Here is a 24,129-nt window from a genome sequence, read left to right as displayed (position 1 = left end):
AAATTTGGAAACTCAATATATCATAACCATGTGAGCTAGTTTTTGGGATTTGTGAGATGCTAATATATAATTAGTGGGGTTGCAAAATCACATAATAAGGGACACCAAAACCTAAAAACGTTGAGCTCACCCTCCTCTCCAAAAACCGTTCTCCCCTCTCTCTCTTCTTTGGTGTTTGATCCTAGAAGAAGATCACTTGGTGGTGTGATCCTTGGTGTTGTGGAGGAGATACACAGCTTGACTGTGGGAACGCAAAGCTTGTGTCGTTCTGTTATTGAATAACTTCTCCCATCGATATTGTGATCTTGTTTACGCTTCCGTTGCGGTCGTACTTGCGATGCCTTCATGCTCAGTGTATGTTCTTGTATGTTCCCCCTCACTTGGTGCTATACTCTTATCTAAACAACTTAAACAAGAGTTAGTCCAAGAGTGGTTTTATTTGTTATCATCAAAACCTCTATGTCATCATGGTGGATGACTTGGAGTGTATGAGGTCTTTTCCTCAACAGAGGACTCGAATGAAAATGGAGAATTAAAGGAAGAAGGCCAAGAAGAAGAAGCAGTCGAAGAAGAGTCTGATCGATCAATAACCTGCCTTGATAACTATCATAAAATCCGTGGGAGAGCACCATGGACCCTGCCATTCCAGGTGAACAAAATCCATAGAGACATTTACAAGATTCAAGAGATGCTCATGAAAGTTGTAGCCTCAGATGACAAGTATCAAGAGGAACTTTGACAATTGGATCTAGGTAGGGAACAATGGCCTTTACCTCAGGCAATATGCAACTTGGAGAATACTGTAAAACTGACACTTGCTTTGGCACAAGATTTATGCAGAACTCCACCTCAATCCCCAGACCGAGATAGTGAGGAGTACCATGAATGGATACAAGTCCATGATGATTTCTTCCTCAACAATGTTAATGAGGAAGGCCAATTCAATGATCCCACGGTAAATATCCATCCAGTCATTTCTAATCCTGAAGAGAATTCAAAATCTAGTTCTGAAAGCTCCAATTCTCAGGAGGATGAGACCAATCTTCAATTTTATAAGTCATTGGCTGAAGCAAAGGAAATGCATCAAATGGCCACTGAAACCTTTCAAATGTTGCACCAATTGGTCCCTGAGAACCCAAGCAGCCCTGAACAATTCCATTTATTGGAGTAGATAGCTGAAAAAATAAGAGTCATTGGCAAAGATCTTGAACCAGGCTCAGAAATCCATTGTTGCCCTGGAGGTTAAGATCAAGAAGAAAGCCACAAAGTAAGAGGCAAAGAAGAGGAATTCTGCTATAGGAACCATCATCATCTCGGACAGTGATATAAAAGAAGATAGTCTTTGCCTGGTTGAATTGATCATCAAAGAAAGAAAGCCCGAGGTAATGGAAACCAGGAGTGGGAAGAACTTCAAGAAAAAGGGTCTGACAGTGGAAAACACGAGCCTGTCCAGTCAAAGCCAGGCATTGTTCAAAAAGAACATGAGAATTCAGTGTTGAATCAGTTAAAGAAAGTGCAAGCTAATATCTCAATTTGAGGGTTATTAATGGCTTCACCAACTCACCGAGAAAAGGTATTGAAAGCCCTTTGCAGGGTACAAGTGCCCATCGAAATAGTACTAGAAGAACTATCTTATATAGTGGGAGCCACTTATGCAATCCAGTCGTTGCTCTTCTTATATGAGGATTTGCCACTAGGAGGGAAAAGTCATAATAGAGCCCTCTACATCACTGTGGAATGCAACAAGAATCAAGTTCCTCAAGCTCTGATTGATAATGGTTCAGCCCTTAATGTCATGCCATTAAAAGCTGCAAAATACATAGGTCTGCCTCTTGACCAGATGAAGCCTTCAAATCATACCATAAGAGCATATGACAATACCAGGCGGGAGGTAATCAGAGTTCTCACTATAGATATCAAGGTTGGACCAGCTTGGTTCAATGCCAATTTTCAAGTCATCGATATCCAAGCATCATTTAATATGTTGCTTGGAAGACCATGGGTACATTCCACCAGCGCTTTGGCATCTAGCTTCCATCAAAAGATGAAGTTCATACACGAGCAAAAGGTGATTACTATTTTTGGGGATCCAGAAATGGTACACACGCATGCAAACATAGAAGTGGAAGGTTCATCCCTACCAAAAGTGCAATTGGGAGGGTTTGAAATTGGAAACATCTGTGCAGTCTCTTCTGAAGGAATAGAACTCATCCCATCAGAATTCCCAACTACATGGAGCAAGGCCTCAATCAAAATGATGAAAGAAATTAAATACTTTCCAGCATTCGGATTGGGAAAAAACCAACAAGGGATCCCAGAGTTCCAAAAGATACAAGCTAATGCCAACCGACATGGCTTGGGGTTTGTCCCAATGAAGAGAAAGGCCCCATCAGGAGGAGGAAACAGTGTCAAGAACCATAAAATGGAAAGTTCTCCTTATTTCAAAACATTAAATGGATACTTTGTGAAGGAAGGAGAAGACTTCCCATACTGCGGGAACATTGAGCCCTGGTTTGATAAAGAGAAGAACAACTTCCAATATGGATTTGAGATATTCTTCAAAGACGAAGTGGATTGGGTGACCATAGAGTTGGACCAAACAGAGATGAGCAAAGATCCAAAGGATCAAGGAATTGGCGGGTTGTTCATAATAGCAATGATTACTGGGGAAGAGGAAGGGTCGACACCTGAACTGCTGATACAACCTCTTCAAGGATCCATAGGAAATTGGACAAGAGTTGTAGAGAATTTCCACATTATAGAGTCCAAAGTTGTAGCTAGCTCTAATGTAGTCCTAGCTGAGCCCGTTTATGAGGCTACATGTATTCTCCAAAAGGAAGTTAGTAACTTCCAGTCTATCGAGTCTGTCTATATTCCTTTTATCATGAATGAAATTGTTGATTCTGATTATACTCCATCTTTTTCTTCTTATTCTTCTGATGATGATGACATCATCGAACATCACCATCTGTTGGAACAATTGGAGCAAAGAAAAGCTCAGCCCATCTGAGAGGACACTTGTCTTATAAATTTGGGAACTAACTAATATCCTCGAATGATTAAAATCGTACCTCTCTCAATGAGGAAGAAGTATGTCAAATAACTTCCCTCCTAAAGGAATTTGAGGAAGTCTATGCATGGCCTTATGAGAATATGCCTGGCATCGACTCAGAGATCGTACAACACAAATTACCTACATATCTAGATGCCCGACCTGTCAAGTAGAAACCAAGGTGAATGCAACCAAAATGGAGTGAGAAGATCTAGGAAGAAGTTATCAAACAATGGAATGCCAAATTCCTTCAAGTAACTCAGTACCCTCAATGGTTATCCAATATTGTTCCAGTTCCTAAAAAGGACAGGAAAGTTAGGATGTGTGTGGATTTCTACGATTTGAAAAATGTTAGCCCCAAGGATGGCTTCCCTCTGCCTCACATTGACATATTGGTCGACAACATTGTTGGTCATTCTCTGTTATCATTCATGGATGGATTCTCAAGATACAACCAAATTAGCATGTGTCCAAAAGATCGAGAAAAGACTGCCTTCACTACACCTTGGGGAACATTTTGTTATAAGGTAATGCCCTTCGAATTGAAGAATGTTGGCACCACATATCAAAGAGTAGCTATAGCCATACTACACGACATGATACATAAAGAATTAGAAGTGTATGTCAATAATATGATAGTCGAATTAGTTAATCAGCAGGGACACTTTGCAGCATTGAGGAAATTTTTTGAAAAAATAAAAGAATACAAGTTAAGGCTGAATCTACAAAAATGTGTGTTCAGGGCAATAGCTAGTAAATTGCTTGGATTTCTCATCAACGAAAGAGGGATAAAAGTAGATGCCGAAAAGATAAAGGCCATTACAGAAATGCTAGCACCAAGGAAAGAGAAGGAGGTTCAAGGATTCTTGGGTCACAGTCAGTACATAAGCAGGTTCATAGCTCGTCTAAACACGGTGTGTGAACCCATTTTCAAACTCTTGAGGAAAAAAGAACCGAAAGAATGGAATGGCAAATGCCGAGATGCATTCATAAAAATAAAAGAGTACCTGGTTCATCCGCCTATTCTTGTTCCACCGGTGTTGGGCGAGCCCTTGTTGTTATACCTGTTTGTGGAAGAAATATCAATGGGGTTAATGATAGCACAACTCGATCAGAAAAGTGGAGAGGAGCACACGATCTACTACTTAAGTAAGAAATTACTGGAGTACGAAACTCATTACACCCCATTGGAAAAGACTTGTACCTCTCTAGTTTGGGTAACTAAAAGACTGAGGCATTACATGGTTTCACATCCAATTCGGCTTATCTCAAGGATGGACCCGATCAAATATCCTTTTGGGAAACCAGCACTGACCAGAAGGATGGCCAAATTGTTGTTGTTGTTATTAGAATTTGACATAACATATGTCAACCATAAATCCATCAAGGGATGAGCTCTCAGATCACCTAGCAGCACACCCAGTGGGATCAGATTTGCGGCCGATGGAAGACTCATTTCCAGATGAAGATATGTGCTTTACAAAAGAAGATCAAGAAGAAGGATGGCAGCTATATTTTAATGGAGCTGCAAATCAAAAAGGGTATGGAGCAGGGGTGTTGCTTTTAACTCTAAAAGGACTTTACTTACCTTTGGCATTTCGATTGGAATTCAGTTGTACCAACAACATCGCAGAGTATGAAGCCTGCGCTATCAGTTTGGAAATGGCCCTCTCAATTGGAGTAGAAAGAATCAAAGTCTTTAGAGGCTCCTCAGTTTTGATTTGTCAGACTCAGGGAAAATGAAAAACAAAAGATGACAAATTGAAGCCCTATCAGGAACATCTAGAGCAGATGGTTAAGTATTTCAAAGAAATTTCTTTTGAATATTTACTAATGGATAATAACCGGTTTGCAGATGCTTTAGTTACATTGGCCTCTATGGCAGAATGCGATCCAAAAGCCAAAATTTGTCCCTTCTTGGTCGATAGAAGGACCGGCCTGGCATATGGAGAATCAATCAATCTGCTCACAATAGATGGGAGAGCATGGTTTACACCCATAATTGATTTCATCAGGGAAAGAAAATACCCTGGATATTTCATAATGGGTGAAAAGAAACAGTTACGAAAGTATGCTACTCAATTCATCCTCCAAGGTGATTTGCTGTACAAGAGGTCTTACGATGGCATACAACTGCTATGCGTAGATGAGGAGCAAGCTCAAACTATTATGGAAGAAATCCATCAAGGGATCTGTGGACCGTACATGAATGCTAGAATGCTAGCCAAAAAGATCCTCATATTAGGATATTATTGGGCGACCATGGAAGTAGATTGTGTTGCTTTCGTTAAAAAATACCACAAATGCCAAATATTTGCCAATATCATACATATTCCTCCCATAGAGCTGCACTCGTTAAATGCTCCTTGGTCATTCTCAACCTGGGGAATTGATGTGATCAGGAAGGTAACTCCAAAGGCTTCTAATGGACAAGAATTTATCCTGGTCGCCATAGACTATTTGACAAAATTGGTAGAAGCTCAGTCTTATGCGGTCTTGACAGCTGCCAAGGTGGCAAAATTCATAAAGGAGAATATCATCTGCAGATATGGTGTGCATTATGAGCTGATCTCTGATCAAGGAATGCATTTTCAAGGGAAAGTAGAGGAAATCTGCAACAAGTTTGGTATAAAAATGCATAGGTCTATGACATATAGACCTCAAATCAACGGTGCAGTGGAAGCACCCAACAAGAATATAAAGGTCATACTATAGAAAATGGCTAATACTCACAGGGATTGGGCCAATAAGCTCCCATTGGCCTTGTGGGCTTATCGAACATCTATTCGGACTTCAACCGGGGCAACCCCATATTCCCTAGTGTACGGAGTAGAGGCTGTTTTGCCCATAGAAATTCAAGTGCCCTCTCTCCGGATACTGTTTGACAGTCAACTCCTTATAGGAGAATGGATGAGAGCCAGATATGAAGAACTAAATCTCATAGACGAGAAGAGAATGAAGGTCATGGATAATCTCAAGAAATATCAACAAAGGATGGCCAGAGCATTCAATAAGGGTGTACGTCCTTGGAATATTGATGTTGGAGATCTGGTGTTGAGGGAACAAAGAGCTCTGATACATGACCCAAGAGGAAAATTCTGACCCAATTGGAGCGGCCCATATAGAGTGAAGACGGTCTTACCTAGTAATATGGTGCACCTTACGGACCTAGACAGAGAAGACCATTGGGGATTGGTCAATATGGATCAATTGAAGAAGTATTTTGTTTGAATTATTGATCAATTTGAACTATGTTCGACCTGATTCCTTCCAAGGGATACGTAGGAAATTTGGCATGCCCAAGTGCGGTCTCAAAAAGAAGAAGAAGAAAAGGTAGGGGCATTGGGTCAGTCCATTCCATCACTCTGCCAACTGGCATTTCTTTCCACTAAAATGCTAAAATCCGCTAATTGGAATTCAAAATCCCTTTGTTATTGACCTAGAATTTGTCTAGGATTAATAAGAGTTGGCTATTGACTAAGGACTCACCATTGCCTAGGATACTAACAAGAATACTTGATGCAGGTATCATGCATGAGCCAAAAAAAGAAGGTTGGGTGAACAATTATGCCAATAGACTATGCGTATGCATATGGATGATCCTACATTGCTAGAGAGTATCAAATTACGAATACTTGGGAAATCAGGTGTTTTAAACTCCACCATGATTTGCTTCAGAAAGCATTTTGATGCTGGGATCCTCAGTTACATGTTTTCCACTTTGGAAAGGTCAAGATAGCTCCAACCATTGAAGAATTCTGGGCTTGCATGTTATCACCCCCACAAGGAAGATTATTCCTCCCAAGTGTGCAAAAAGACCAATTTTCTAAAGCCTTAGAAGATTTCTTCGGAATGGATAAGAAGGGAATTAAGCAGATTCTCAACTATGACAAGGTGGATCAAGATCTTCAGCAAGGATAAAGCAGAAGAAGAAGAAGAAGAAGAAGAACATCGAATCTAATGCAGGAAGAGAGCATATCTCTTTTATATGATCGGGAGATATTTCTTGAGGATCCCAGGGAAGGGCATACTGTCAATAATAGCAGAAGTTGTCAAGCAACTCGAAGAAGGATGTGACATTGTTCCCATAGTATTAGCAAAAACCTTCAAAGGCTTGGATATCATGAATCATTCTCAGAAATATGGAACAAACCTCTGTTATAGATCTCTCGCAGTATTATAGATGTGGCTAATGGCAAAATTGCGATTGGCAGAACTCATTCCATGTAATCATCTCCAATCCATACATTATCAGCCAAAAGAGTTCTACGAGATTCAAGACTGGGAGGATTACTTGGGCAAAAGAACTACTCAAGAAATTCAATGAAATTGTCATTGGATGAAGACAAAGCTGAAGGTACTAGAGACAGAAGGATATAACTATGTAAGATTTTTTGATATCTCAGAAATAAGAACAAATTGAATTGAAGAATTTCAAGACTCCAGAGATTTTAATCGGAGAAGTGGCGACCATGTTATCTGAGTTGTGGAGGAAATATGTTGTAAATAAGTGATATTCAGTTGATATCTATACCTGACTTGTTTGTTTCATCCACTCACTTCCCATGTAATCAAAATTTTCAATGAAGGAATGCATTAATTTACGGAATTATGCATCTATAAATGAAAGAAATTTGTATTTACATTCATAATCATTTGTTTTCAACAAAAAAAGAAAATAAAAAAAATGTATATATGTTAAAAATAAAAAAAGACAATTAATGTACATAAAGATTGTTTCCATAGCATAATAAAAGTAGGGGAAGGGTAAATCAAAATCCAAAGTCCTCGGTCTAGAAGCTGGGATCCACTCCTCCACTCCCAGATCCAGATATCTGCAATCACAGAGCCTCTATCTTCCTATGAGCCCTCTCTAGCTCATCGTGGGTCCTCGCCAGGTCACCTTGAAATCTCTCAGACTTGCCCTGGTGAAATGTGGATTGCCCCCTCTAAAAGAAGAAAAGAGATTGGCTGAGAAAATAAAGAAAAGAAGAAGAAATGAAAGAATGAGTGGTCAGTCAAGAGACTCACCCAATGGCGGCTAATCTCAGCCCTCGCTATGATGGCCTCATCCAAGCTGCACACCATGCACCACATGTCGACATATCTCTATTCCATAGTACATGTCTATATTAGAGTGTCTGTATACTTGATCGGAATCCCAAAACACAATTAAACATATTTAATCATAACATACATATAATTTATCATTTTATGTGAAAATAAGTTTCGTAAAACCATTTTCAAAACAGTATAGGATCCTGGTTCTCATCCAACCATCCATAGACAATCTCTCACTTGATGATCCCCAATCGGACAGTGGAGACCATGTTGAGTGACTCTTTCACACATAAAATATTCGCACATTCCCAGAACATCAAATTTGGTTCTTAGAACCTCAGTCATTGATAAATCGAAGAATGCATTCACATTTTGCAATGACAAGATCCTCTTAAGTACTGAGCCTTGGTGACAAACACATGTCTATCCCTAACTTACATCCGACAATGACACATGAGGGAATTGATATAATATACATCAGTATGTATATTTGCATTCGTACCTTGACATCAACATGCCTAGTTTTACTCAATGTGATGACCATATGATAAGGATGCCCAACCCAAACCCTAGTCGTGACTACCATTTTAAGTGTAAACTTAAGGACATACAATACTAAAAAAGTTTTATATCGCATGTGATAATATTAAACCAAAATATATAAACAGTTTAATAAAAATAAATTAGGTTTGATGGACACATAAATCCAACATGTCTCTCTCCCTCTTCAGTAGGTGGAGCTGATGATCAGAGAGGAGAGGTACAGGGAAATGGGGGCAGAAACAAAAACAGGTATGTGGGTGAGGAAGAGTCGCTATTTTGGGTATCCATTTTGAAACATCCAATCTTTTAGTTGAGTAATTTAGTTATAAGGGAAAAGGTTATCTAAGCGGTCAGGGTCTCAAGGAGTCAAGGTGTTACGGTGGCATAGTCTCTATCTTCTTCACATGAAATGATTTTGTTGCCCTTTTACGTTCGAAATAGTTCCGTCATATTTTATTGATGTGCTTCTTTATGCTGTCTGCTAAAAAAGACATCGTTTGTTACTTAAACAAAAGATTAATGTGTGAGTAATTTAATAAATTAAAACCTAATTTTGAGTAATTTTGTAATGAGAAAATGAAGCATATGCCACCCTTGTACAGATTCCATTATACCCCTCACATAATAAACAATGGGGCCACATTGACACTCTTCTATGTTGCCAATGTGGGCCCATGTGGCCCCACCTCCATATTGATGATACCATTTTCCCGATCCTCATTTTAGCGTGAAGATTCCTTTTCACATTAGCATCATGGAAAACTCCCCGTTTGTAATTTTACCTATATATTTTTCATAATGAGGAGAAAAATTCAATGTGGGGAGTGCATTGTTCACCCAGATATATGGGGAGAAATAACCATCTCGCCCCCAATGAAAGGCATAAATCCCATCCCATCCCAATGATGTTTCTGCGTGCTCCCTCATCGGCCTGCCGCCTGCGTATTCGAAAGGACCACGCTCCCACGCTCCCCTTAATTAAAATGATCAAAATACCCTTAGATTTGACGTGGAATATTGTCATAGGAGTTGGGCTGATGAGAGAAGCAAGGAAATTAGGACGGGAAAAACATGAAGCCCAGTGTCAGTGACGATAACATCCCTAGTAGCAGACTTGAGGTTCTAAACTCTCACTTTTCTTCCGTTCCTGCCATGGCTTCTGAGAAGGAAGCTGCCCTTGCAGCTGTTCCATCTGATTCTCCGACCATGTAAGCTTCTTCATTTCCTTCAATTTCTTCATTTGTTTTCTTTTGCCCTCATTCTTTCTGCTATCAAACTCTTTGACTATAATCTATAAAATTGATTTAGTGCCTTTGGTAGGAAAGAATTAATGAGTTCTGATAACTTTAACATCAGGCTAAGAAAAATACTGCTAGTAGTTTAATTTTTGGAGCTATTCCCTGTTGAGCTGATTGCTTATTATTTGAGCTGTTAGTCCAGATTAATGAGAGGTTTAAGAGAAGTATACAACCCATTGAATTGCTTTTATACGAAAATGTGAAAGCTTTCGATTTCTGTTAAAATTTATTTATTAAGTTAGAGTCCCGTGCCATTTTTTTTGGTCAGAAATTATGTGTAACGGACAAATCTGCACTGCACTGTATCTAATTAGCCGCAGGTGCATCAAGTCTCACCCTATAGTATCAAAATGGGAAATATCTTCTTGGTATTGTTTAGGAACATATGACAAATTAGAATAAAAGAAACGAGGCCAATACTCCTCAGCTTGACTAAGGGTAATTTTTTTTTTTTATTTTTCGTTATTTGGTTTGCATTTTTTTCTTTGAATTTAAATTATGATTTTTTTTAACATATGAGTTGCTCCATTGGAGTGTTTTTTAACATATTGATTTGGGGGTTTAATCAATTTCCTCTGTTCCATGTACAGATTCGATAAAATCATAAATAAGGAAATCCCTTCTACTGTGGTTTATGAAGATGATAAGGTATTCTGGCAAAGTACAAGTGTTTTGTGGTTCCCTTTCTGAGTCAATACCAAAGCATATCCTTCATTAGAAATAATTAATTTTTTTTGTTAAAGGAATGCTAGGTTTACAGCCACACAGGAATATGGGCAATCTCAGCTCCCTACATCAGTGGGTCATACTGCTTTAAGGTGGGATCCATTTTGTTGTGCAGCTGAGATCCCCCATTCACTTGTGCAGTCCAAACCCCTAGTATTTCTCATGGTTTCCTCCAACTGCAGTGAGTAGGTCATGCTTTCATCTCAATACGTGTAAATTGTTGTGCCACTTGACTTGAAATTTGAACGTTATTGATTTCAACCTTACAGCATGCCTACTATGAAATGTTTGTGGAGGGACCTGGTCAGTTGGTCTTGATGTTATGATGTTTTTGTGACTTGTATTCAAATAGGGGATTAATGAAATGGCTTCGCAGCCAGGCTGCTTGTATTTGTGATTTCCCTCTTAAAACTGTTTGCAAGGGGCAAAAAAAAGTAGTAATCTAGCTTTAAAGCTTTTTATTCGCAAATCTAGAGTAGGTTGTCTTTAAATTGTCATTATTTACTGGGGGATGTGTATTTTATTATATCTGATATTTTCAACAGGTTCTTGCATTCAGAGACATTGCTGCACAAGCTCCCACACACATCCTAATTATCCCTAAAGTTAAGGATGGGTTAACAGGTCTCTCAAAGGTATTCATCATTCCTCTGGTTAAATATCCCAAGGACAATCCAAGGTGCTTTGTCGATATTAGTGACATAAACAATACAGGTCTCACAAAAATAGCTATTATCCATAGGAGCATTCCATAGTCTTACAAAATATGGTCTTGCAGTAGTTTCTAAACAAAGTTACTCAAATCTGCTTCTATGGTACTATAGATAGGAGTTAGTATTAGATCTGAGGTTAGTATTTACGCACCTTTAAAGCACAAATTCTATATGGCATAAATATGCAAGTAAGGGAATCTCAGAATTCATAATGGTTCGGATCGAAGTTACTTTGTATGGAAGCTGTTATCTTAGGTTGTAAAATCTTATCTCTCATGCTATTATTTGGTTAGTGAGTACCCTAAAAATAAAAAATGCTATTATTTGGTTAATGAAGTTTACAATTTTCCAAAAAAATGGCTGTCTTCTGACAGCTTTCTGATAACAGGGCTTAATGCAGACAAGCTATGCTTCACAGGCCCTACAGCCACAAGAAGAAGAAGAACCAGGCCTTTCTTTAGGCGACAATTCCTTCAACTGAACCTATTTTGGTTCAGGCCAAACCAACCTTGGTCTGGGTTTTTTCTGGTTCACCCGAAACCAGCAACGTGGGGGTGGGGTGTTGATTAGTAATTACTGCTAGTTAGCCTTAGTTACTGATTTGTTTATTTAGTAGTCACTACTTAGTTTCTAATTCTGTTATTTCCATTTCTCCAGTTTTTTAATGTATGAGGTACCACTACTACATGCGTGGGCCTGTTTTATCACTTTCTATTCTGTTCTACCCTTTTTTAGAGGTACTACACCCTCTATATATTGTAAGGGGCCATAAAGCCCTTCACATTTTTTTAAGTTGAAGAAAGCTTGGGTTTGTGCTTTCTTTTGCTGCGAGAGGCCCAGCAAGCTTGGTGACATGCCTTGCTGGTTAGTGAGATACTGTACTAGGTCCTAGGTGAGAGGCCTTGCTGGTTAGTGAGAAATGGCAAAGGACTAAAGAACCAGAGGGTAAAAAGAGGTATTATGATGCTGGAAACGAAGCTAGGAAGATTGTGGGGACGATTAGGGCATAGTTGTCACGTCGTCAGGGCGATCCAAGTCGGTGGAGGGGTGTCTAATCGATATATCGACATGTCGCCCGCCATGGCAATCATGTCGACCATGTTTTATTTTTTATTTTCTCTATTTTTAATGTCATTTAGTATGTTTATAATATATACCCTATAACATAAAAAATCAACAGGAAAGTGTACTACTAATCTACTATGGTCTAATTCATGAAAGTGTAACATAAAATATTACCAATCCCCTCCTCTGTGTGTGTGTGTGTGTGGCTGTGTGCAAGGGAAGAAGAAAGAAAGAAAGAAAAAACTGTTGTTGGTGACTTGGTGTTGCTTTAGTGCTTTACCAAACAAAAAAAATACAACAGCCGAGTGTATTTGGCTGTGTCACTGTCACATGAAAAAACCCCCTCTGTGACTGAATATTATCTATTAAAAAAAAAAGGAGAAGAGGAGTCGCCGGAAGTGAAGAAGACGAAGAAGTAAGAAGAAGAACTGAAAAAGCAATGGGGGGAGAAAAAGAACTGAAGAAGAACTGAAGAGGAAGAAGAACTGAACTGAAGGAGTGAGAAACCCCCTCTCTGTCTCTCGCAGTCTCGCTGGAGTCGCGACTGTGCGTGAATGAGTGAGAAGAGGAACTGAACAGAAGAAGAACCACCAAATAAAAAAAAAAAAACAATTACAGTAATTGCTTACCTGCTTGAAGAGGTTGCCGGAGCTGGGAGCACTCGCCTGTAACTCCAATCCATATGAAGATAAAAGCATTATCTTTTAAAAGGTTAAAAAAAATTAATAATTATTAAAAACTTAAGTTTTATACACTTGAACATGAATATCGGCCGATATGGCCATATATTGTGGTATGGCATCCATGTCGGCGCCATGGCGACGCCATGGAGGTCATATCAGTCGATATTCTTACATATCCCATGTCGTTGTTCGATATGTCCATTATTCTAGCGATAAGGCGTCATGGCAACTATGGATTAGGGAGAAGAAATATGATGATCTCTCTATCAACCTAAACACAAAATAAGGGGAAAAAGCAATATATAGACTCAGGCCTTAGATATGTACGAAAGGTTAGTGTGGCGGAAGTTGAAGAAGCGTTAAAAAAGTTGAAAGTAGGCAGGACATCAGGCCCATATGAGATTCCAATAGAAGTGTGGAAAACCATAGGAGGTTGTTGGGTATATTGGTTAATCAATCTGTTTAACTGGATTATAAACTCAAGGAAGATGCTAGATGAATGGAGAAGAAGCATTGTTGTTCCGATCTACAAAAATAAAGATGATATCCAAAGCTGCAATAACTATAGAAGCATAAAGCTAATGAGTCATACTATGAAATGTTGGGAGAAGGTTATTGAAGCCCGCTTGAGAAGAGAGACTCATACCTCAGTGAACCAATTTGGCTTTATGTCAGGTAGATTCACGACAGAAGCTATCTACTTAATGAGGAGGCTCATGGAAAGATATAAAGATAGCAAGAAGGATCTTAATGTAGTTCTAGATTGGTAGAAGACCAACTAGAAGCCAATAACCAGGATCTGCTATGAACTAGGTAATTCGGCTAGGTTAAAATAGGTGAAAATAATGAAATTAGGGTTGGGGTTTGATGGTAGGGTTAGGTCAAGTTGATTTAGGGGAGTCTATCAGTGAAGGTTACGTTAAGTTTTAATGGTGGAAGGTGTGTTGCAATGAATTGGCAGCAGGTTAGGTTTAGGATTTTTGAAAAGAAGAAGATGAGGGAATCTAGGGTTTAAAGTGGTCAACTAGGTCTGGGGCTTGGATCGAATTTCCCTTAGGGTGAGGGGAGAATTCGATCCAAATTTGGAGGGGTTTTGATGTTTGAATTGGTCTGGGCAGAATTTGGATTATGGGAAAAAGGTTTGGAGATGAGGGGAATGTTAGGGTTTGGTGGTTTAGAGGATTAGAAGAAGAAAGGTATGGGACGGGGATGATTCAAACTTAAAGTTGTATGAGGGCATGATGACTAGTGTGAGATCTGTGGGAGGTTAGGGCAAGGAATTCCCAATTATGAATGGGTTACATTAGGTATCAACCTTAAGCCCTTATCTATTTGCGCTTATCATGGATGGCCTAACCAAGAACATACAAGACGAGATCCCGTGGTGTATGCTCTTTGCCGATGACATAGTTTTGGTTGATGAGACAAAATTAGTGAATTGGGGAAAGAGAGTTACCGCAAAACGACTATTTTAGATATTTGGGATCAATCATAAATAAGGAAGGTAACATAGAGGATGATGTTTCATAGAGAATTAAGGTGGGATGGGTGAAGTGGAGGGGCACGTTTGGAGTGCTGTGTGATCGACGTATTCCTTTAAAGCTTAAAGGAAAGTTATATATGACTTATACGACCAGCTATGATGTATGGGGCAGAATGTTGGGCAGTTAAGAAGTGTCATACTGAGAAGTTATGTATAGCAAAGATGAGGATGTTAAGATGGATGTGCGGAAAAAGGATAAAATAAGGAATGAGCATATTAAAGCTGACGTGGGAGTTGCCCCAATTAATGACAAGCTCCAAGAGAGTCGTTTGAGGTAGTATGGTTATGTTCAATGGAGGCCTAGGGACGCCCCAGTATGGAGGAGTGATATAATCAGATTGAAGGAGTTAAAAGAGCTAGGGGTAGGCTTAAAATGACCATAGGAGAGGTTGTGAGGAAGGACATGCATAGTCTAGGACTTGTACCAAGTATGACCTCGGATAGAGCCTATTGGAGGGCAAGGATCCAAGTGGCAGACCCCATTTAGCTGAGATTCTCCTGACTTGTTGGGTTGTGCTCTGTTCCCCTTACTTCCTTCTTTCTTGTCTTTTTCCATATTTCATTTCTCATCTCATTTCCCACCCCTCTTTTTCCCATCTTATCTCTCCCCTTTGCTGTTTAGACCTCAGTTTTCCCTACGTGGTTTGGTTTGGATCCATGTAGCCGACCCCATTAAGTTGGGATAAGGCTGAGTTTGTTGTTGTTCCTTGCAATCCCAGCACTTGTTTGAAGTTGTTCGAGGTCTACTTCTGGATCTGTGTTACTATCCTGCTGTGCCATTGAAGTGGAGTACTGTTAGTTGCAAGTAGGGATCGATTGAAGATCATTCTCCATCTTTTGTTACCCTGCGACTGCAAGTCATGTTGGCAGTAGTGGTAAGCTTCTAATGTGGATGCAACTTTCTAGTTTTATATCTGTACTCTTATCTCTCAATCTAACCATCAGTAGATGTTTGGAGGGTTGTATCCATTGGCCAGGCTTTACCTTCGATCCCAATTTGGTGTTGATCTGCCCTGCAGATTGTTAGATATTGGTAGTTACTAAATCTGAGGCCTTTATTTTATTCTCCCTATTGTAACAACCCATCTAACAGTTGGATCCCCACCAAACATGGAAGCGTTGTACTCTACCAGAATTTGGGGTTGATCCAAGCCCTGGTTCTTTAGCAATCAAACCCCTTGTTCTGCTGGAGTCTTTGCCCTATGGTTCTGCTTGTGGGTAGGGCTTAGTTACTTGCTGTTAAGCTAAGTTGAGCCCTGCTAATTTGGTATCAGAGCTATGGTTGAGTGTAATTCTAGTACCTCAAGTCAGATCCATGATTCTAATGTTCAAGTGATTGATAGGTGAAGCAGTTGACTGAACGTATGACAATGATGGAGCAGTGCATTGAGCATAGTTATCAAGGTGGCAAAGCAACACAAGGCGCTGGAGGGGTGCCTAAGCGCTTAGGTGACAAGACGCCCCCAAGTGTTATTTTTTATTTCCCCCTTTTCTAACATTATTTAGTATGCTACAATATATACCTTTTATCATAAAAAATCAACATTAAGCCTCCTCAAGTCATAAAAAATCAACATTAAGCCACATTAAGTCATCAAAAATCAATATTAAGCCACATCAAGTCATAAAAAATCAACATAGAACTAGAAGACAACAGAACTGAAGAAGCAAGCTACTGGAAGTTTGAAACAATTAAACATACATTTGGTTTAGACTGTTCTTAGAAAATATGATCCTATCTATAAGTAATTAAATTGTTCTCGATTTATAGAAATGTTCTTGTTCTCTAAGAAGTTTGACTTGTCAGATGATTTTATTTTTACATGAGACCTTTTAGTATTAGGTGGAGCACAAAACCAGCTTTCCAACAAATCCAAAATTGCTTAAATTTGATTTATATTGAAGAAGTTATGTTCCGGTCAAACCTTATTTGGTATGCTCGAATGTTGTCAAAATCGCTCTGAATGAAAATATTTTTTAGTTATCAAAACAAATGAATATTTTACCGCACTTTTGGTTTTTAGCAATGTTTTACCATATTAAGATTTATAGAATTTTTAGATTTGAGAAAAACCTCAGCATTAGAAAGTTGAAAATTTTACCTACCGTCGAAAATCCAGTTTTTGTTCTTGAACTGGGGGGTTGATTTTTTAACTATTTTTATTTATTTGCTTATTTATGCTCTTATTCTTAGCATAAATAAGGGCCAACACTAGGTTCGATACCAATAAAAACCAGTACAAGGCGCCTTGCAATAGGGCGGAGGTCGCCTAGGCCCCAACAAAACCGCCTAGATGCCTAGGCGACGATGCCTTGACAACTATGGCAATGACTCTTGGTTATGAGGAGAATGTGTGGTGTGGCATTATCCCAATGGTGTTGAGTGATGTGCTTCTTGGACGACCATGGATGTATTGATAATGATAGACCATGGATGTATGATAATGATGTGCTGGTAGGAGGAATGAAGAACAATATTTCTATTTACTTCAATGGTAAACCCATGGTACTAAACCCAATCAATACCAGCTGAGAAAACAAAGCTCCGAGTTGCCCAAGCAAAGAGACAACAAGTTCTACAGTCCATGTATGAGGACCAGTAAGCAAGGAAGTGTGCAACCAGCAAAGAGCGGCAAGAGAGCAGGCAGTCCGGCAAGAGAAAACATGCGGACAGAAAGCTTGTGGCCTTACCACAACAAGAGTTCATCAAAACCAGCAAGGATACTGATTTGATATTTGCCCTAGTGGCAAAGGAAGTTATTCCCATAAGCCATAACTGAATCTAAATCTCCTAAGCCTATACGGGATTTAATTTCTGATTTTGTAGATCTAGTGTTCAAGGACTTGCCCGATGAGCTCCCAGCTATGAGATTTTCAACATACTATTGGCCTAGTGCTGGGGTCGGTTTTGCCTAATCTTTCCATTTATCGTCTTAGCCTTACTGAGCATGCCGAGCTCAAGAGATAAGTGGACGAGCTGCTGAGGAAAAGATTCATTTAAGAGAGCATGAGCCCATATGTCGTACCATCACTAAGTACTCCGAAGGACGGATTGTAGCTCATGTGCATTGACAGTCAAGCAATTAATAAAATCACCTTCAAGTACAGATTTCCTATCGATTGCCTTGATGAGATGCTGGACTTGTTGACGGGAGCGACGATCTTTTCCAAGATAGATTTTAAGAGTGCTTCCCACCGGATTTGTGTCTGTCTAGGAGATGAATAGAATACGGTTTTCAAAACAAAGGGTGGACTGTACGAGTAGATGGTCATGCCTTTTGGCCTTACCAATGCCACTAGCTCCTTCATAAGAGTATGACACATATACTTTCCCTTTATCAGCAAATTCTTGTTTATTTGATGACATTTTAATTTACAACAAAAAAAAAGAGGAACATTTAGATCAATCGAGGCATGTGATGCAAGTCCTAGAAGCTTAAAAGCTCTACATCAACCTCAAGAAGTGTTTGTTCATATTACCCAAGATCGTTTTCCTTGGTTTCATTGTGTCGTCAAGGGGCATAGAAGCTGATCCGGAGAAGATCCAAAGCATCATCAATTGGACTATGCCAAAGGCTCTCATTGAAGTGCGAAGATTTCATGGCTTAGCATCTTTCTATCGACGACTCATTAGAGGTTTCAGTTCTATCATGGCACCCAAGTGCATGAAGTAAAGCAATGGCAAATTTTAGTGGAGCCCAACCACTACTAAAGTTTTCACACTCGTCAAAAAATAGGGCTCTGGTGTTACAACTACCAGATTTTGACCGCATATTTGAGGTTGTCACAGATACTTTCCACATTGGCATTGGTGGTATTCTTATGCAAGGTGGCCATCCTAACGCTTTATATAGTGAAAGGTCGAATGATGTAAAAAGAGGTACTCCACCTATGACCTTGAACTATATGCAATAGTACAAGTTTTGACGCATTAGAGGCACTTACTTAATCGGCAAAGAGTTTGTACTCTTCTTTGACCATGAAGCTCTCAAACATTTGCACTCCTAAAGAACAATGAGTAATTGCCATGCCAAGTGGGTAGTGTTGATGCAGCACCAAGTAGGAAGAAGATGAAGAAGAAGAAGTCCTGAATTAGGGCTTAGTTTGGAGCCATAGCTTTAGGATTGCATTCTAGTATTTTTTCATTCCATACTTAGTTTATTTTTCTGTTTTTCAATTGAACTGGTTCAAATGGGTTGCATCCAATTGGTTCAATTTAAGTTATTTAGCTAAGTGTCTTTTAACTTAAGTTAGTAGGGTTAATTAGGTCTTTTCAATGTTTTAAATTATTAGCTTTTATTTTAATTCCTTCCCTTCCACAATTTATCAAGGAAGAGATTAGATTGTACTAGGATTTAGCATTAGCCCTTTATTATAAAAGTTTAAATCGTGGGAGGCTCCCCCACAGTTTTGAAGTTTAAAAAAAAATCGTATTTTCTGGCCATTGCTGCTGCTGACTGCTCTTTATGAGTGTTGCCTTGTGGTTCCATCAAGGAAGAAGGGCAGGTGGATCTCTTGCGACTGTTTACGCCGTGCCGGCCGGGAGGATCTCTCTCTGAAGGTGGTTCCATCCTTCATTACTCAAGCTTGCCGTCAGTGGAGTTCTGCTGCAAGTTTGAAATTTAAATTCTGTTTCCATTCCTTTACTTCCCCCAGTCGATCCTCTTTGTTTTTTGGTTTGATTCATGAACCCTAATCACTCTTAACCCTATCCAGCCTGAATCCCTCATCAGAACTCCATTAAATTCAGGCCACAGCTTCCCTTCCATAACCCTTCCACTCGATTGTAAGCTCAGTCCCATTCAACCTTTCAAACCCTAATTCCCCCCTCCTCTAGTAAAACCCGAAAAACTCTAAAAGCTTCCTAGACCTGACCAACCATCAGAACCAGCCCAAAATCTGTTCGAACTTCCCTCCTACTGTCCCCTAAACTCTACCTCAACCCCAGTCCTAAACTCCCATTAGAAACCCTAAATTCAACCTAATTTCTAAAGCCCGAAACCCTAACCCTAATTTTTGAGATTTAAAATTCTTATTTAAACTTAATCAAACCTAGTTCATTACACTCCCTAAAACCTGCCTAGTTTAATCATATAAACTATATTTCCATTACCCCACCCTAACCCTAGGATTTTAACCTAAAACTACACTTCTGCCCTATTGTAACTGCAGAACCAGCAGCCCCTTAGTTCTTTGTTATTGGTCCTGGTTTAATTGGCTTCTAGTAGGGCTTTACTCTATCTAGAACTACATTAAGTGGTATCAGAGCCATGGATCAGCATGGTAATCAAGTATTGAACCCACCTACAGATCCAATGGCTGCTATGTTAGAGTTGTTTCAGAAATTGGCTGCTGAATAGAGGGCTGCAACTAAAGCCCAGAAGGCTGCTGCCGATGCCATCATGGCTAGGGTGCAATGATTGGAAGAACAAAGAGTTCCCCTTGATAGAGACAGCAACTTACCCATCGATGAAGACAGGTATCAACTCAATTCAGTGGTACAGAGGCTGCCTGACAGAGATGAGAATACCAGAGATGATTACAGAGATCACAGAGATGGGTACAGAGTTCATAGAGATGAACCCAGAGATTACAGAGACAGACTTAGAGATGTCAGAAATGACAGAGATCATTACAGAGATCATCGGGACAGAACTAGAGGTACCCGTGAGCTTTCCTGGGAATACAGAGATCGATACAGAGGTTACAGAGATAGAGATAGAGCAGACCGGAACAGAAATAGAGGTCGCCAACCTACTTCTAAGGAGTACATGAGATCATACTTCATTGGAGACCAGGGCCCTAATCGGCGCTACACTAACAACCAGAAGGTGAAGTTTGAGCTGAAATAATTTGATGGTGATCCTGATCCTCAGGTATTTTATGATTGGATTGCTGCCCTAGATGATTATTTTGACTGGTGTGATCTGTTTGAAGAGAGAAAAATGAAGCTAGTCCATACTAAACTTATCGGACCAGCACGTCAGTGGTGGAGAACCACTGAAAGGGAGATGGACTTTGATGGAACAACACCCCGCACTTGGGAGAACATGAAATATGACCTGAGTAAGAAATACTTGCCAAGGCACTTCAGGTCTCAGTTACAATATTAGTTCAACTCCCTACGCCAAGGGATTATGACTGTATCTGAGTACATGAGGAAATTTGATGCACTTTCTTCTCGCACTAGTATTAGAGAAGAGGGCATCCAGATGCTTTCAAGATTCAGGTTGGGTTTGACAAGTGAAATCAACAGAGCAATTGGTGTGGTTGAAGTTACAGACATCAGGGATTGCTTTGAGAAGGCCTTGAAGGCAGTGGAGCTACTGGCTTCAAGTAAACAGCCAGGTTCTACTTCCAAGCCGAGCTACACCAGTGCTAGCACCTCACGACAAGGTCCCTCTATAGGCAGCACCTTTCGCTCTACTGCTTCCCCACGTGTTGATGATAAGGGCAAAGCTCCTATGGGATGTAATGAACCCTTCACTTGTTTCTACTGTCAAGACAAGGGACATATTGCTAAGGACTGCCCAAACAAGAGGAAGAACATCAACGTGGCTGCCAGGGAAGAAGCCTACATGATGATGAAGAAAAGGGCTTCGACGCTTATCTTGCCAATGATGATGATGATGTGGCTGCTCACTTTGAAGATGAAGATAATGATACAAGAGGTATTCATATGCTGCTTCAAGAGGCTGCTGCCCAACCAGAATTCCAACCTTCCCCACCTATCAAAGAGCTGCTGTCTGCCTACAAATTTGAGCCATCTGCTGAGGATGATCTTAAGAAACTTGACCCTGATTTGAATGACTATTCCATGATCTCTAGCAATTCATCGGAGATGAATGCTTTTAAGTTGGGGAGAGTTGATGCAACACCAAGTAGGAAGAAGAAGAAGTCCTGAATTAGGGCTTAGTTTGGAGCCATAGCTTTAGGATTGCATTCTAGTATTTGTTCATTCCAGACTTAGTTTATTTTTCTGTTTTTCAATTGAACCGGTTCAAATTGGTTGCATCCAATTGGTTCAATATAAGTTATTTAGCTAAGTGTCTTTTAACTTAAGTTAGTAGGGTTAGTTAGGTCTTTTCAATGTTCTAAATTATTAGCTTTTATTTTCAATTCTTTCCCTTCCATGATTTATTGAGGAAGAGATTGGATTGTACTAGGATTTGGCATTACCCTTTATTATAAAAGTTTTAGTCGTGGGAGGTTCCCCCATAGTTTTGAAGTTTAAAAAAAAATCATATTTTCTGGCCATTGCTGCTGCCGACTGCTCTTTATGAGTGTTGCCTTGTGGTTCCATCAAGGAAGAAGGGCAGGTGGATCTCCTGCGACTCTTTACGCCGTGACGGTTGGGAGGATCTCTCTCTGAAGGTGGTTCCATCCTTCATTACTCAAGCTTGCCGTCAGTGGAGTTCTGCTGTAAGTTTGAAATTTAAATTCTGTTTCCATTCCTCTACTTCCCCCAATCGATCCTCTTTGTTTTTTGGTTTGATTCATGAACTCTAATCACTCTTAACCCTAACCAGCCTGAATCCCTCATCAGAATTCCATCAAATTCAGGCCACAGTTTCCCTTCCATAACCCTTCCACTCGATTGTAAGCTCAGTCCCATTCAACCTTTCAAACCCTAATTCCCCCCTCCTATAGTAAAACCCGAAAAACTCTAAAAGCTTCCTAGACCTAACCAACCATCAGAACCAGCCCAAAATCTGGTGGAACTTCCCTCCTACTGTCCCCTAAACTGTACCTCAACCGCAGTCCTAAACTCCAATTAGAAACCCTAAATTCAACCTAATTTCTAAAACCCGAAACCCTGACCCTAATTTCTGAGATTTTAAATTCTTATCTAAACCTAATCAAACCTAGTTCATTACACTCCCCAAAACCTGCCTAGTTTAATCATATAAACTATATTCCCATTACCCCACCCTAACCCTAGGATTTTGACCTAGAACTACACTTCTGCTCTATTGTAACTGCAGAACCAGAAGCCCCTTAGTTCTTTGTTATTGGTCCTGGTTTAATTGGCTTCTAGTAGGGCTTTACCCTATCTAGTAATACATTAAGTGTACCTCCAAGAACTTATCTTTGCCTTGAGGTATAAAGCTGGAAAAGAGAACCTAGTTGTTAATGTGTTGAGTAGGAAAGTGCTCACCTTGAAAACTTTTTCAACCCAAGGCATGAGTCTCAAACATATCAAAGTGAGTACCTTTCCAATGCTGATTTTGCTACTGTTTATTAGGCTTTACAGTAAAGGGGGTACTGATGCAAAGTACTCCTTACAGGATGGTTTCCTCTTCTTGGGAACTCGCCTATGCAATACATCCTGGAGGCAGAACCTTCTTCGAGAGCTACATGTAGGATGATTAGGAGGACACTTTGGCAAGGATTAGAACTTATATTAGGTGGTTGACCTCTACTGCTTGCCATGTCTTCAAAGGGATGTCCAGCATGTGATACAGAGGTTTATACTCCTCGCTGCCTGTACCTCACACATCATGGTTTCAAATCAGCATGGACTTCGTGCTCGGTTTATTCACTGCATGATTCTATATTTGTGGTGGTAGACCGATTTTCAAAGATGGCTCACTTCATGCCTTGTCAGAAGACCTATGATGCAAGCCATATTTTCAAAGAAGTGGTGTGACTGCATGGGCTACTTGAATCGATTGTCTCAGATCGAGATTTAAAGTTCATATAATTTTTGGAAGATTCTGTAGATGAGGGAAAATACAACGCTACAGTTTTTTTAAAGCCTTTCACTCGTAGACGGAGGGACAATTGGAAATTGTGAACCGAAGTCTTGGCAATTTTTTACGATATCTTTTACAAGACCATGAAATGACTTGGCCATTGATACTTGACATTTCTGAAATTGCTTGCAATAGTTTCAATAACCGGACCACGGGTCTCACACCTTTCGAGATAGTGCTTTGGATTCAGCCTAAGAGACCAATAGACTTGGTTCCTCTTCCTTCTCGTGTTCGAGTTAAGTGTCGAAACTAATGAGTTCATATGACACATCACTAAGGTACACACTGACGTATGGCGAAACTTTGCAATCAGCAACGATGCGTAAAACAGCAGCTATCAACATCACTGTTTCATTGAGTTCCAGCCCGGCAATATGGTAATGGTACGTGTTGCTCTAGAGAGGTTCACACCTGGTTGGTAAAACTGCATCGTCAAAGATGGGTCCATTCATGGCACTGAAACGAACTGGACCCAATGCCTGCTAGCTTTAGGTATCACTGGACCTGACTATTAGCAATATTTTTAATGTTTCTTATCTTACCATATATGTGGGCCACCATACCGATGAAGGTGATATTGAGTACACTTTATGACCTCCACAGCTTGCTTCACTGGTCGAAGATGAAATTGAAGATGTTATTGATAACAAGTTCACCATGATATGGAAAGGTGACGGTTATTACTCTTT

The 24,129-nt window shown here is 39.9% G+C and overlaps 1 protein-coding gene across 1 annotated transcript in view; it reads left to right on the top strand.

Moving 5' to 3' along the window:
* Window positions 1-9,694: 9,694 nt before the first annotated feature.
* Window positions 9,695-24,129, top strand: part of LOC122641537 (14 kDa zinc-binding protein-like) — a 29,164-nt gene continuing 14,729 nt past the window's right edge. Inside the window, exons 1-3 of the mRNA XM_043834801.1 lie at window positions 9,695-9,864; window positions 10,545-10,602; window positions 11,226-11,315. Of these exons, the coding sequence (XP_043690736.1) occupies window positions 9,728-9,864; window positions 10,545-10,602; window positions 11,226-11,315 (285 nt within the window). The 5' untranslated portion in view covers window positions 9,695-9,727. The remainder of the gene's footprint in view (window positions 9,865-10,544; window positions 10,603-11,225; window positions 11,316-24,129) is intronic.

The sequence above is a fragment of the Telopea speciosissima genome, chromosome 10, assembly GCF_018873765.1.
Source record: "Telopea speciosissima isolate NSW1024214 ecotype Mountain lineage chromosome 10, Tspe_v1, whole genome shotgun sequence".
NCBI lineage: Eukaryota > Viridiplantae > Streptophyta > Magnoliopsida > Proteales > Proteaceae > Telopea > Telopea speciosissima.
This window is presented reverse-complemented; position numbering and strand designations above follow the sequence as displayed.